We start from the raw sequence: 16,286 nt of genomic DNA, 5'->3' as shown, positions 1-16,286 counted from the left end.
AGTCCAGGGTCCTTCCCGGGCTACCAGGTTCTCCTTAGTTCCCCTAGAGTAGCATCCTAGTCTTCCGGGTGCTTAGCAAAAGATGCTCTGTTATATGCACCAGAATCTTACAGAGGGGAAAGAAGTCCCCTCTAGTGGGGTATGGTAAATGCATGAGCTTCCTGTCAGATGCACTCACTTTTGGTAGAAAATCGGACTTGGAAGGTTCAATTTGCCTCCCCAGGTTGTAGGGAGAAGAGAAGAGGCAGGAGATGATCTGGAAGATGAGATGGTGAATATAGTTCAGATGGCCAACGGAAGGGGTTGAAAAGGGAGCAGGTAACAGAGGGATGATCAGAATGAGGTTTGGTGAGCCAGGCCCAGGCCCACCCATAGAGCGTCCCAAGGAGACACGGCCCTCCCCGGGGAGGAGATGCTAAGCGTGTGCCTGTAATCCCAGAGACTTGGGAGGCTGAGTCACGAGGATCACAAATTCAAGGCCAGTCTCAACAACTTCGTGAGAACCTGTCTCAAAATTCAAAAATAAAAAGTGAAAAAGGCTGGGTTAAAAAAGTAAAAAAGCTCAGTGATAAAGCACCATGTGGGTTCATCCCTTTGGTTTTGAGACAGAGACAGACAGTTGCCTCAGTGGTAAGATTTATTGTTTCTGGAAACAGAGGCCGTTGGTGGGGATATAAAAGGCAGTGAGCCTGCCCTTTTCTCCTTTCTGGTCTGGAAGGTATCTCACTGAGTATGGGCTTCTGTGACCCCCAGAGCCTCTGTCAGATCCTGCAGGGGCCGTGGGAAGCCTTGTGTACCCACTGGCTTCCAAGGGGGAAAGGCTTCATTTTACTCCTCTGTGCAGATTCGGATGTAAACCAAGCAAGAGAAACTTTGGATCATGTCCAGGTTCATGCATCATAATTGAAAATCCTTGAACCCTGGGATTTTACCTAACTCAGGCTTTGCGGGTGCACGTAGCATCTCAGAAGGATGGTTCTCTGTGAGAAGGCAGTGGAGAGGATGTGCCAAGGTACTGTGGCTCTCTCCCAATCTCTCCCCTCACCTGCTTGTATAGAATTACATTGGCCTTTTATTTTGCTATTTTTCATTTCTTTTAAAATTTTTTCTTTTGCAGTACTGAGGATTGAACCCAGGAGGGTTCTACCACTGAGCTATATATCCGCGACACTCTCTGTTTTTTATATTAAAACAGGGTCTCACTGACTTACTGAGGCTGGCCTCCAACTTGTGATCCTCCTGCCTCAACCTCCCCCAGCAACTGGGATTATAGGTGTGTGCCACTGAGCCCCGCCATAGGGGTCTTTTAAACTCTGTTGTAGTTTGAAGATGTCTGATTTAAATCATCCAAAACCTTAGAAATTAGTTCTGTTCTGTTACTACACATCCCTTTTGAGGAAGCAGCTTTTGATGGAAGGTCAGCCTTCAGAGTTTTCAGGATGTCTTCAGCTGCATTCCAATATCGTACAAATAGATGGTGGGTGCAGGTTCCTAAGGACCAGCTCTCTCTCCCTCAGCTGAGGTCCCAGGGCTCTCAGGACAGAGCCTGTCTGGCAGTTGCTACTCCATGCTTGATCTGAATTTACTTGAATGAATCCTAATTCCTTCTCGCCCAGAGAAAACTATTCAGAGCAGCTACCATCTTCTCCAAACAAATTGAGCAGAATGTGTTACTAAAATAGACTCGCTCTAAGCCCCCGGGCTGCTGTGCTGTGCTTGGACAGGCGTTGCTCACCATTAAGCTACCAGGAAGCACTCACTGCCCGCGTTCCTGCGAGGCATCCTTCCCAAAGAGCTTCTCTCTGTCCCTATTGGGACACACTTCAGTCTCAGAGGGCAGAAGAACTTGGTGATTCCCATCAACTGGAAAGGATCTTTTGTTCTATGTGAATGAGGCTCTTGAAGAGGCACAGGCTTGTTGGGAGGAGAGGAGAGCAGAGCAGAGCAGAGCAGAGCAGATCAGAGCCTGCCTCCTCCCCACACAGGCCTGAGTGCTCCCCCTTCCAGCCACCCGCTTCCAGATCTGCAGTGAAACCGGGTCGTGAATGTTTTTCACAAGTAGAGAAACTGCACTGTTTTCCCACAAAGCATACTTCAGGTGGTTCTCCAGCGTGACTGTGCAATGGTCGTGCCTCTACGAGGGAATCACTTGAGCTGAAAAGACCTCGATCCATTTCTTCTCCTCTTGTTAATGACATTGCTGCCGCCGAAACCTAACAGTTGCATAACCCAGAGACGGTCGGGCCCCTGGAAGCCAGCTTCAGTGCAGAGACATCTTCAAGGAAACCCTGGATACCCTTGAAAAGCTATTTGGATTTTTACTGAATAATCTCCAAGAACCCAAAGGGGCATCTCATTCATGAACCACAGCGCAGCACACTGAAATCTACCCTCCGTGAATCTATGGCTCTCTGCCGTGCTGGTGACTTCTTGTCTGTTTCCCTTTCTTTTGACAGTACCTCAAACATTCTCTCTCCTCTCTAATCTGCCCAGCTCTCCCTCCAGCGCTGCCTGCTCAGGGTCGCCTGCTTCAGGCTGGCTCTGTTCTTCTCCCCTCATTAGCTCTTCCGGTGACAATCCTGGCTGCTGGTTCTCAGATCTCCTCACCCCTTCCAATCTGCATCACAAAAGCCTGCAGGCCCATCTGGCCACAGCTCTCCTCTGCAAGGTGGCTGGGGGTGGGGTCCTGAGATGCTGGATGCTAATAATCTTTTCTTTACCAGAAATTCACTTAAATCAGAACTCAATTAAAGGAACTAAGGCAGATGGACGTTCAGATCATTAGGATATGCTTCTTCCTTAACACACACACACACACACACACACACACACGCTTTGCCCACATGGTTCAGTGTTTGAGTGAGCAGGAACTTCTGAAATAGTCCTGTCATTTCCTAATCCTACCCAGTCGTCCTGTGGAATCATGACCGCTGGTCAGGGTGTTAGTGAAGAAGTGACTACGGATGAAGCAGTGGAAATTTATTGCCAGTCCTGGAAAAAGAACTCCTGTTTCAGAGCCCCCGATGACGGTGGAGTTGTGTAATTTTATCTACAAAGGAGGGCATGTGCGAAACCGTCCTAGTCTCTCTTCATATTTTCTGTGACTGCCATATAGTTTGCCCTAAAAAAGAACATCACTGCTTGCACTATCTACTTACCCACAGTCTCCTTTATCTGAAGTGCTTAGAAGGGTCTCAGAATTTGGTTTCTTTTGGATTTGGGAAATTTTGCATATGCAGAATGAGAGGTCCTGGGACTGGGACCCAAGTCTAGATTGGAAGTTTCTTGAAGTCTCGTGTCCGCTTTTGTGCACAAATCCTGAGGTAATTTGGTAACTTCATACAATATTCTTAATCATTTTTTGCTTGAAATGAAGTTCCTTGGTGTGGGATTTTCCACTCATGGCATAACATCAGGGCTCCCCAAGTTTTGGATGTGAGGTTTCTGAATAAGGGATGCTCAGCCTGTGGGGTGTGTGTGTGTGTGTGTGTGTGTGTGTGTGTGCGCACGCGCACGCGTGTTAAATGCCTGAACTGAAAGGTTTATCATGGGGTGACTGCCATTTGGGGAGAGAGGATGCATCTTGTGAGGCAGCTTGTGAGTCTTGGTGGTTCTGCAGTGGAAATCAAAGAGAATTCCCCCTTTTATCAGGAATTCACTTTGCTGTTTGTGGGAGACTCTACTGAGAGCCGGGCTGTGAGTCAGACTGCCTGGGTTCAAGGCCCGGCCCAGCCCCACACTCGGCAGATGTGCAGCTGGAGGGGTAGCACACACTCTGGGCCCAGTTTCCTCGTGTGTGGTGGAGGCACTGACGGAGCTACTTCACAGAGCCAGGTGAGCTCGAGGTGGGTGGCTGGGTGTCAGGCTTTCCCAGCGGGATCCAGAACACTGAGAGGGCCCTCTCTGCACTTGAGGGCCCGCGTTTCTCTTCCTCCTCACGTCACTGAAGGAAGAGAGCCTGGATTGTTTTCTCTTGCTCTTAATGCACACATGGAAGTTGCAGTTGTACAGCAGAAGCCATGAAACACAGTCATCTCCTGGAGGACCACAGTTTTCCACATTCCACAGACATTGTGTTCGTTACTGTGTAGTCGAGGACTCTTCAGCCTTCTGCTGTCAGACACAGTGGTGCTCAGATCAGCAGAGAAGGGCACGCCGTGACACTGACTTCAGGTGGCGCGTTGGCCCCTGGCATAAGTGGGTCAGGGATGGCGGTTCTTACGCTGGTCAAGGCACCAGAGACTTGACCAGGGAGGATCTGACAGCTTTCCTGGTGGTATCCGTGAAGGTCAGAGGCACCCATAGCTCTTCTTCGTATCTCTGTGGTTTGTGATTTGCCCCAGTCCTCTCTGAATCCATTTATACAGGTAATGCCTGTGTCATGCCCTGAAGAAATTATTTTCTGTGCTTTGTGGTTTAAAACACAAGGACTGATGTGGTGGTTAAGAACCTTTTTCTGGACTCAGACCAGCCTGAGCTCGAACCCAGCCCTGCCACTTGGCCGTGCCAGAACTGGGGGCTTCTGGAAAACTGGGGCACCTTGAAGATCCCCCCTTCAAGCCCCAGTTCTTGTGATCAAGTCAGAACGATTTCAGACGTGTCACTCGGAGTAACCGGAATGAGTTTATTGAAAGGACAGGAAAAGGGAAAGGGGACACTCTCAAGGGAGAGAGTGGGTCCTCTCAGAAAGGAGAGGGACAAGGTGCTTCTCCTACACTTCAGTTTTATTGGGGATCCCAGAGAAGTTTCCAGAGAGTCCTGCCCAGGTCCACCTCTTCCCTTTTGACTTACAGCAGGGTGACATCAGATTTTCAAGTCCTCACTGCCGTGACAACTCTTAAGTCACCATGGCCCATGCTGACTGGTTCTAATTGAATTCTTCACTATACATTTTACAGATTTTATGGTTAGGAGGAATTATCCTTATCTCCCTGAGTTCCAGTATCTGGTCTGTGAAAAGGGTCACAAAAGTCTCTCCCTTTGGAGTAACTCGGGTTCCTCTTTCTGACATTATTTGGGGTCTGTATTTCTTCTGTGGAGAACAGGTTGTTTGCTGAGGAATGTGACATACCCTGTCCACTTAAGCCAGGCAGGGCTGCAGGTCAATTGCTTCTTGGAAAAGAAGGCAAATGGGGTCAGCACAGTGGGCCCTTTGTATAGAATTATTCCTTGACCTCCTGTTCCCACTGTCTGCATCTGTCTGTCCCCTAACCTGGCCACCTTCCCTGCAGCTGTAATGGGGACTTAGACTCTGCCTCGTGGGACCTGGAGAGAATAGCAGACAGGATTTAGCTGACCTCCAGCCTGTCAGGAGTCCGGGCAGTTGTGCACCTGGTGGAGAACCAGCTCTGGGAGGAGACGCCGAGAGGGCGACAATCTTGAGTCCTCAGCCCCTGGTTCTGCTTCCCCAACTGCATAGCATGGCAGCGAAGCCCTGGCACCCTGCAGACCCTGGATCTGAGTGCGCTTTCCGAAGGAATCCAGGCTGGCTCTGCATCTGGTTGTGCCTTTTGTCAGAGTTTGTCAGAAGATGAATGTTCTGGGGCCCTTAATAACTGGCTAATAGTTCTTTGGTCACTGAATAATGAACCCCAAATGAATGAAGGACATGTCTTGTCCGGCCTCTGAGGTGATTGAATGATTCCGGAAGGGGGCCTGCGGGTCCAGTCTTAATTATTCAAGGAGCTCTGGTGAGAGGATTTGTCATTTCTGATCCTTCCTGTGGAACCTCTGAGGTCTCAGGCCACCCTCTCTTTGCAGCTGAGGGCATGTTCAGCTGGTCTTCTCAAAAGCAAGAACAAGGCCCAAAGAATACTAAGAGACTACACTGTCCCCAGGCCTGGGCCAGCAGGTCAGGGTGGGTCCAGATGATCAGGGACCAAGGGCAGAGCCTTAGCCTGTGCCAGTGGCTTCGGGGCTCAGGCTCAGGCTGGAGTCATGTCACCTGCTCTTTGGTCGACCCTGTCCTTGACCTCTCTTTGCACCGCCTGTACCTCCCTGTGTCTTCCATGTTGAGTTGTTTGCACTTCCCTGTTCTCCATACTCTCTCCACCTTTGAACTCATGGTTCCCTTGCTGAGCCGGGCACCAGTTCCCTTCCCAAGCACCAGTGTTCCTCTGGACTCCACCGAGGTTTGTCTCCTCCTCCAAGAGGCTCCCTAACCTGACTAAGGGTCCCTCCTTTCAACTCCACAGCCACCACCGCACGTGTGTGCAGAATTCTCATGGCCGTGGACGTGCTGAACTCTACTTGCTTGTTTTCTTAGGTCCTCCCCACTGACTGTGAGCACCTCCTGAACAGCGCTGCTTCCTTTCCTAGCTAGAGCTGCAGGACTGAGCATTGTCTCTGGCACGTAGTAGGTGCTCAGTAAATATTATTTAAGTAAGGAAAGGAAGAAAGTGTTGGGGGCAACCCACGGTCAGAAAGTAGATCGTTCCTCCCATCCTCATGCTCAAAATCAAACCAAGAGGTTGTTGTTTAGACTTGTTTGGGCCAGAAGGGTGTCCACAAAATGGTGTCATTTACAGAGCGCTCATACCAGTCAATAAGAAAAATGCTGCAACTCCACTAAGAAAGAAAGGGCCGAGGATAGGAAGAGATGCAAAAGAAAGAAATTCAGATGAATGATCAGCATGTGGGAAAAGTATCCAGTGTCACCAATGAATTTTAAAGCATCACACTAAAATAAAAATGAGATACCATTTTTACCCTTCAATTCACTGTGTTTTTAAAAAGAATAATAGCCTTTAGTAGTGAGGGGGCACTATCTTAGTCCTTTTGTGCTGCTATAACAAAATACCACAGGCCGGGTACCTTATTGACGTCTGATAAAGTATTGACATTCTCAGCCTTCTGGAAGCTGGGTGGCCCAAGATGAAGGCACGGGCATTTGGCATCAGGTGAAGACCTCCCTACGGTAGTCAGATGGCAGACAACAGAAACCAAGAGGGATGATCTCATTCCTCAAGCCACGTAAGTCAGCTTTTTGTTACTGTGACAAAAATACAACTTCAAGAAGGAAAAGTTTATTTTGGCTCATGATCTCCGGTCCATGGTTGACTGCCCCATTGCTTTGGGCCTGGGACAAGGCAGAGCGTCTTGGAGGAAGCGTGCGGCAGAGGAAAGCTTCTCAATTCAAGGCAGCCCGGAAGCAGAGAGAAAGAGAGGGACCAAGGACAAGACACAACCCAAGGCCATGCCCCCAGTGACCCATTCCCCTAACCATGTCCCACCTGCCTACAGTTTCCACCATTTCCCAGTAGTTCATTCAGCTCTCAGTGGATAAATCCACCAGTGAGGTTAGATTCAAACACTTATGATCCAAATACTTTCCAAAAGCCCACCTCTGGATATTACTGTACGGGGGACCAAGTCTTCAACATGTGAGCTTTCAGGGGACATTCCAGACCCAAACCATAACACTATTTTATAATGGCATCAATCCCATTTCCCAAAGACCCCACCTCTCCATACCATCACAATGGGAATTAAACTCCACATGAACTTGGAGGGGACACCACCTTTCAAACTATAGCAAACACAAACGCAATAGCAGGTGCTGCCTGCCCCCCGCCCGCCCCCAGGGCTTTGTATCTGGCTTTGTTTATTTCCTGCTTCAATGTAAATAAGCACTGGGTTTCCTTGTAAAAGCATATGAGAATGATGTGGTGGTGACATTAACATTTAGATTATGAGGGGTCATAAGGGGACTGAATGTTCAATCCCTTACCTCCTCTAGTAGAAATCCATGGCTAGACACCTCTCATATCCAATCTCCACACATTTGAAGTCTAAAAGTGTAATTTTCCTGCTTGTTATTTTTGAACAGCTTACATTTTTGGATTATTAAAATTTAATGGGTCAAACAATCTTATTTTGAAATTAGTTTTCCTTCATTAAGTTGATTTGGAAAAAACTCAGGAAAGAACTGAGTTATTTCATATTAAATGTGCCAACGCTTTGTTTTAGAAATGTTTAGAGTATTAAAAACAGGCAGCTTAGAATTATCCTAGAAGTTGCTTAGTAGTAACTACTGCGTCAGAACCAACCAAATCATTTCCAACCAGTTTGCTTTCCATAATTACCGTTAAGGCACTGCCTGCTCAGGAATGGGTGATGTTTTATGAGGGTGCGTGTCTACTTTGTGTATGAGTTTGTTCCAAATTTAGAATCTGTGCTGGTGAACTGTGGCTATGAAACGTGGTTAGTCTGCTGTGCCGAGTCGCTCTGACCAGGAGCTGGTTCCCAGAGAATGTGCTGTCTCCTGGTTTTCCTTGGGTACCCTTTCCCAGCCTCCTCCATGCCCTGGGAATTGCTTGTCATGGAACCCAGCATGTCGCAGGTGCTCAGATGCTCCTGAGAGGCTTTCCAGTTGAGGACCGATTGGAGAGGAACCGGACTTGGGCACCCGGATCCGTTCAAAGCCTGTGCTGTTCTCTGCATTTAAAATTCTCTTCAGTTAAGCAAATATTAGTCACTGACATATCGATACAAAGAACGAGGAGCATCAAAATGCATCTTGGAGATTAGGATGGTAGAGGAGACCAGGGTAAAAGCATTAACACAGTGATACAGGAGTTGAGTGTGTGAGCTTGGCTCCGGCTGCTGCGTTCCCGAGCTGACCTTCATGAGCCCTGGGTAGAGAAAGGGAGAGAGGGAGGAAAGAAGGAAGGGACAGACATTAGCTGAATTTTTTTTTTTTTTTTCCCTGAATTTGATCAAAAGTAGCCACCCACCCATCCAGGAAGCCAACAATCCCCAGAGGCTAAAGGTTGGGTGTGCCTGGCCTGCCCAGTGGTGACTGTCGTCCCCTAAAAAGTAGCTGTGAACCCTGGTTCCATACTCAGCCACAGCGCACATCCAACCTCAGTTTTCCCCTTTTGCGCGTTCCTAGAAGCGTGCCCGTCAGAGGCTGCTGAGTCCAGAGGATCATCTTGTGACTGGGCACAAAGGCGGTGTGGGAAGCGAGCAGTTTGAGAAGGCCCTGGAGACCTGCCTTAGTGGTGCTGCAGGAGAGGAGAGGGGAGGGGCCGGAAAGCTGCAGGAGGCCTCAGAAGCCTAAGGAGGGGTCACACAAGGCGTAGGACCCTTGTCGAAGAGGAGATGGTTTGATCTCAAAGACCCACTTTGCCAGTTTAAAATATTGGCCTAGGCCCAGCCTTCCATCCAGGTAAAGAGAAAATGTTTCCTCTCTCCCTCTTCCCCTTTCGGGTCACAAGCCCACTTCCTCCCAAGATCTAGTACAGGGTGGTTGTACTCTCATGACATTGCTCAGTTCCATTAAGTCAGTTCCATTAACCATCTCTTTTTATGTAGTTTCTATGCAGAAAATGTTTTACAAAGTGCAGACCATGCAAATATTGAAGTTTTGGTTGTTTCCTTTCAGGTGCACTCATTGGTAGAAAATACCACTCTCTTAGTTCCCAGGCAGATCTTTGACTTCTTCAAATTCTCCTCTCCAAATGTTGAGAGTCATTAGTGGGTCAAGAAGGGATTGGCCCTCTGTGTGTGTTTCCTATCAATGGAGGCTGCAAGAACTCATTGACTCTGCAGATGGAGGATCTGCTCCCAGGTTACATTTATAGTTAACAGAACTGATTTTCAAATGAATCAAGTCAAAGGAGATAGGTGCTGGAGGTGTGTGAAAATCTGAATCTGCTTTGACACGTTCCTCCTGGCTTCTTTTGATCAATGCCGGCAACAAACAGTCCCAGCCCCTCCCTGCTATCACATCAAGGTAAAATGCTAAAAATATCAGCAGGCATGCTCTTGCCCCAGATCTGTTTTGACTAGCATGGCCTGTTTACATGGAGGGAGTCAAGCTACCCTCCTCCTCAGGTGCATTTTAATAAGCCACCTGACAAGACCAACAGGAAGAGGAAGAGGAACCCTGACTCAGGTCCCCACCTGTTCTGCTAGAGCACCTCCTGGCAGGTCACAGTGGCTGTCCTCATTGCTCCCAGTGTGGGCTCTGATACAGGGGGCCTGAAGTCCAAATCAGTTGCCCTGTGCCTCCGCCAAGAGGAACCTGGATTGCAAGAGCGATTGCCTCGCTGTCGTAACCCCCAGAACCGCGTTATCTGCGCACAGGCCTGTTGAGGAGGGCTGTTGCTGACAGCCGCATCTCCATGGAAATGGTGACACTCTGTTGACGAGTTGTCTCTTTCCAGATGGACATCTTCATTCCCGGCACCGGCCTTTGAGAAATCTGACAGATTTAAGCATGTGGCTTATCTGAGGGTCTGGCTGGCTTTGTTATTTGAGGCGGTTAGGGATTTTGGTGCAGTGTGTCGTGCGAGCAGTCAGGATGGGTCCGGCTTTGTCGTCCTGGCTGTCTTTTCTTTGTGTCCAGTCGTATGGTGTTCTTCTAACGTGGCTCTGCTGGCCAGCTGGGATTGTTCATGACATGTTTTATAAAACCTATCTTCTTTCTCAATTGGAGGAGATTCTGTCTTGATGTAAAAAGAAAAACAAAAGCTTACACTTGGAATAATGTTACTTTGAAAGTCACATCGCCAGGAGCTTTTTCCATTTCATTGGAGAAAAATATTAGAGAAATATTAATAGTTTGCTACTTCCAATTCCATAGTGTTCCCTGGAGGGATAAGGAAATAAAGACTGAATACTGCCGGCCTACTCAGAGTGCATCTGCACCGAGCTGTGGCTTAGCAGGTGGCACAGGGCGGTGACAGGGAAAGGGTGGTAGTCTCTGGGAGGGAAGAGACCTCTAGCTATGTAGAAGTGCATCTGAATCTCTCAGAGGTTCCGCTTAGGTCCTAAAATCCAATCATTTGAGGGTTTTGGTCTTATAGGCAAAAATCATAGAATCCGCTAGAATTATGGTGTGTGTGTGTGCATATGTGCCCATATATACAAATACATATACACTCCACATATATATGACGTGTGTTTCATATATCTTATGTAATAACATGTTATTTATATTTAAATCATTAGAGGGTCACCAGAAACAATGAAAATCACAGTTCCGTTCAGTGTTCATAATTATCTCACTGAGCCATGATTTACAAATATTATGCCCCTACAAATATTAAAGGCCCCCAAACTAAAGTTGGGAGGCCTGCTTTTAATTTTCTTGTAACCATTATTTTATTTCTGTGTAATTGTATCAGAACCATAATTTGTCAGTCTTTTATTTTTTAATTAACAGTTGTTTTTCCAACTTCTGAGTAAATGATCCTTAATTAACTAGATCAGGATTATTAATTTACTTTCATTGTTTTCTCTTCTGGATGTAAAAGTGGAATGTGGAATGTGAAATCCTTTTGTGTTGTAATTGTGCATCAGTGTCCATTGATCATGTGCTGATGCATTTAGGACTTACTTGGAATTCCTGACGGACTCAGGACTGTTATCTCACACCAGTCCCTCAACTTTCTATGGAAAGAAGCAGCATCAATACCTGTCTTGAAGGGTCACATGGAAAAAACAAGTTTAGTCATGAACGTGGAGTCTTTATGTGGACATATGCAAATGCTTTCTAACAGTGATACTTTGTGGAAACACTTGAACAGCATAATTGCTTGGAGAAATGTAGCTGTCACAAATGTCTTTGGGGGTAATATGTTAAGGGCTGGCATCAGAAAACCTGAAACTACATTAGAAATTGGCATTAGAATTCCTAACACGACATTGTACAAGAATATAGTTGTCGAACCAAATTAATCATAGGCAATAAGAAAAAATATTCCAACTTCTTAAATGAAAGTCTGAACTCTCTTAGTGATGGATAGCTGTCTTTCACAGTTAGACATTGTGCCATGCCATATGCTAGGCAGTTGTCAGTGTGTTAATGAAGACATTTTCTAATGTCTTACTTTGTGTGATTCTACCCCCACCCCACAAATTGGATTAAAGATGACTCAAAGTCACACCTATTTTTGAACTTAGGATGTCCCAGTCATTTCCTATTGACGGGAATCTGATGAATATGTCATCACCCTCGTCACCAATCCTCTGTTTAGAGAAGATGGTTAGCCGCGGGTCTTCCTGGGTTTGTTCTGTGATGGGTATCCATCTGGGATTTGTGTCCCCTCTCTGGCTGTAACAAAGTCTCGGACCCATCTATGTCTTCTCTACTTTGCAGCCTTAAGTGATAACCTACCTGCTAGATACTGTGGCTCTTCACACATGTGACTTTACAGAGATGAAATGAAAGTATTTATGTGGGGTTCTTTATTTGTTTGTTTGTTCGTTTTCCAGTTCTGTGGATTGAATCTAGGTCTCACACATGTTAGGCAAGCACTCTACCACTGAACTACATCCCCAGCCCAGCAGTCTATGTGTGTATAATAAAGAGATGAAATAATGTCAGATGGCTCAAATTTAATATTAAGGATCACAGGAAGAACATTTGTGTTCCCAGTTGTTAATGTCTATTTGTTCATCATCCCAACTCTTTAGTCTTAAATAATACTTTAGGTTTTTCCAAAAGAGAAATTAAGGTCCATATATACTGCTGAAAATCACTGCTACAGGCATTTTGGACTAATATTTTCTTGGGGAAGAATAAGAAAATTCTCTTGAGTCTTCTTGGGCCCTTATGTGAGGTGTCCCAGTAGATTTGGGTTCCAAATAGTCCAAATGGACTGAATAACCTGTTTCCACTCAGCACTTGCTCTCTGTGAAAGGAGCAGGCAGTCAGACTGTCATTAGCTGCATTTGTGGGACTGAGTTTTTTCCAGTAGGCAGAGAAAAGCACCTCCTAAAAGGATCCAAGACCCTGGTGAAGCCTCTTCTAGATTGTTCCAAATGAACCACATGTAAAAGGACCGCAGGGGAAAGGGTCTAACAAATCACGCTACTGGGTTTTTCTGACACTTTTCCATCACTGTGGGAAAAATGATAAGATGTGTTTTCTTTTTTTGGCTCTCAGATGAGTATAGGATCAAACCAGTGGAAGAGGTCAAATACATGAAAAACGGGGCAGAAGAGGAGCAGAAAATAGCAGCCAGGAACCAAGAGAACTTGGTAAGAATCGGATTTCTCACTTGACCATGAATTTTGGTGACTCCGTTGTAATAAAATCCACACTGCATGCTTCAGCTGCGACTCACACGCCGGCACAGGGTTTCTTGAAAGCGCAGCGGTTATTTATAGCCTCCTGGAAGCTGCGCCCTGGCTCCCCAGCCCTGTTGGTCTGATTAAGCCCTTCTCTAATCTTGACGGGAGTGCGCTTATTAATGTTTTAAAAGTTCTAATTTAAAGCAGGGGGGATGGTGTAGGATGGCGATTTGTGGGAGAAGGTTTGTTCTGTTTGGGGCTTTTCTGCCCCTGTCTCTCTTTTAACTCTTATCCAGGTCAAGGTGAAGGGTAAAGTTTCAGTGTTCTGAGCATGTGATGCTGTTGAGAAAGTTACCTTCCATAAAGTACTTCTGGTGTAGGTCTCCACCCTGGGTCAGTGCTTCCCACTGCCAGTGTTAGAAGCATGTGGGTTTTGAGTTAGCATGGAAATTGTGATGATATGAAATAGGAAGTTGGGAACCTTTTTTTTTTCATGTGAATCAGTCTACACCTTAATATTTCATCTCTATAAAAATATTTGGCTCTCTTATTAGATGAGTTCTTAAAAGAGGTTACAAACAATTAAGAATCCACATTTATTGGAGCAAATCAGCTTTTGTATATATTTTATTCTTGAATTGCTTTCCTTCATGATTGAGTGAATGTATTTTTAAGAAGCCTGCAATATCATAAAGTATTTCCACCGCACCTAAACTCCTTTTTCTATTATATGCTGTTTTTATCTTTATGATTTCTGCTTTCGCAGAGGGAGTTGGCTAGATATTAACCAGTGCACCTGACTATTTAAGGTTATCATTTTCCTCAATACTCTAGTCAATATTAGAGGCTACTTGTTTTTGCTTTATTCTCTTCTGAATGCATGAACTTCAAGTAAATATTAGATCATTTTTTAAACTGAAAACACTCTAGATAATAAAATGTTGATTCATAAATGGGATTTGGATTTTAATGTATCATTTAGTGACTGAGATTCACGCCTACAATGAGGATATGTTTTAACATCAACACTATAAAGTCCAGGAAAAGGTAGCAGTTGACTAAATAGTAGAAATTACTATTATTAGACTTTAAAAACAAAAACTGAGGTAGAACCCAGGGGTACTTTACCACTAAGCTACATCCCAGTCCTTTAATTTTTTTTTTTTAATTTTAAGATAATTTCTTGCTAAATTATTGAGAGTCTTGCTAAGTTGCTGAGGCTGGCCTCACACTTGTGATCCTCCTGCCTCAGCCTCCCAAGTTGCTGGGATTACAGGTGTGTGCCACCACACCTGGCCTGGGTCACTCTTACTCATTGTTGAAACCACAGACTGTGTCACTGTCTGAGAGAAACATCTAGACCTCACCAACTATGCTCATTCTCCTTTGTTCTCCCTGATTACATGTATGTTTTCCTCTACAGTACTCAGCACAACTGTTTTGGAATACCTGTGAGTAATTTGCTTAATGTACGTTCCTCTTTTAGACTGTAAGCTCATGAGGATAAAACTGTTTCATTTTGGCTTATAGTTAACTGTCCAGCACCTAACAGTGTGTAACACTTAGTTGTTGCTTCATAGATGCCTAAGATCTCCATTCACTTCAACCCTGTGATTCCAATTTCTGGGATCCCAATGGCTGGAGGAGATTGTGCTGATTTTCTGAGAGTGATGTTGAATCATTTATATGTCAATCATTTGTGCACTCTCAATTCAAAGATTTGCACTTATTCCAATTTTCATCATTGCTTAACATCCATATATTACACTTTGCTTCTTTGAGACTTTAATTCCTTCTTAAGGAAGGTGGTGTGAAGTAGTAGCACTTTGAAGATTATACATGCATAGATCTCAGTATGAACCCCAGCTTTGCCATGGTTTATAATTTTGACCAGATAGCTAAAACTGCTCAACTTCAAGTTCCACATCTGGAACCTGGGAGATAACACAATTATTAAAGTATTAGCAGAAAACGTAGGAGATTATGTTTAGCATCTTAGCAAAGAGGTTTCACTAAACAAGACAGAGAACACAGAAGCTGTGGAGAAAGCACTTTTTCTTTCATTGCATCAAAATCAGATACTTTTGTAGAACAGAATTACTGCAAAAAGTAGTTAGTTGGTAGGAGCCTGGGAGAAAATATTTACAACGGTTATATGGCAAATAATTAATATCTGAGACTTGTGAAGTACACTTGTAAATAATTAGGAAAAAGAAAATCCATTAGAAACATAGATAAATGGGCAGGTGGTTCACAATAGAAAATGTAAAGAATAGCATATGAAAACATAGTCTACATCACTAGAACAGAGTTTCTCTCTCTCTCTTTCTCCCTTTCTCTCTCTCTCTCTCTATTACTGGGGATTGAACCCAGGGGTGCTTAACCACTGAGTCACATCCCCTATTTTTTATTTTGAGACAGAGTCTCGCTGATTTGCTTAGGACCTCTCAAGGTTGCTGAGGCTGGCTTTGAACCTGTGCTCCTCCTGCCTGAGTCTCCAGAATTTCTGGAATTAGAGGCATGAGCCACCATACCCAGCTCTCTGTCTCTCTCTTTTTAATTTTAAACTCAGAATTGAACCCAGGGTGGCTTTACCACTGACCTACATCCCTAGTCCTTTTTGTCTTTTATTTTGAGATAGGGTCTCCCTTAGTTGCTTAGGGCCTCACTAAGTTGTTGAAGCTGGTCTCAAACTTGGGATCCTCCTGTCACAACCTCCCAAATCACTGAGATTCCAGGTGTATACCACTGTGCCCAGCACAGGGTATACTAATCTTCGCTAGCCCAAGCCGTGGTCCACTGGATGGCTGGGGACTGCTCTCAGGAACACCCCCTTGCTCTTGTCCCCACAGTTAATTCTGTGTTTTCCAAGAGCTGATGTGCTAGTTCCCAAATCAGTTTCTACTGGTTGAATGTCATTGTAATTATGTAATTTAGTTAAATATATGCAAACCAATGAAACACAAGTGGGGAAAGAGCTGTTTCAGTGAAAATTAAATTGAATGCTTTGGAAAGTCTTGATGAAGTTACTAAAAGCTTGCTGTTAAATTAGATTAAATTCAACTCGGACTATTTCACAAGGTCTACATTCTCACTTCACTTAAGAAACCAAAATAGGGAGTCTCAGATGTGCATTATAGATGTGGCTAATATGGAGGGTTCCTTACTGAAAGGAGAAATCTGGTTCGTATATCAAGAGATGAGAGAAGAAATGCACATCTGTGTATTTTTAAGTAAAATAATATGCTCCATGTGTGTAGACA

The 16,286-nt window shown here is 45.1% G+C and overlaps 1 protein-coding gene across 1 annotated transcript in view; it reads left to right on the top strand.

The window, feature by feature from the left end:
- C12H1orf21 (chromosome 12 C1orf21 homolog) overlaps window positions 1-16,286 on the top strand; it is a 220,764-nt gene that overhangs the window by 103,768 nt on the left and 100,710 nt on the right. Inside the window, exon 3 of the mRNA XM_047520488.1 lies at window positions 12,896-12,990. Within this exon, the coding sequence (XP_047376444.1) occupies window positions 12,896-12,990 (95 nt within the window). The remainder of the gene's footprint in view (window positions 1-12,895; window positions 12,991-16,286) is intronic.

Source organism: Sciurus carolinensis, chromosome 12 (genome assembly GCF_902686445.1).
Source record: "Sciurus carolinensis chromosome 12, mSciCar1.2, whole genome shotgun sequence".
NCBI lineage: Eukaryota > Metazoa > Chordata > Mammalia > Rodentia > Sciuridae > Sciurus > Sciurus carolinensis.
This window is presented reverse-complemented; position numbering and strand designations above follow the sequence as displayed.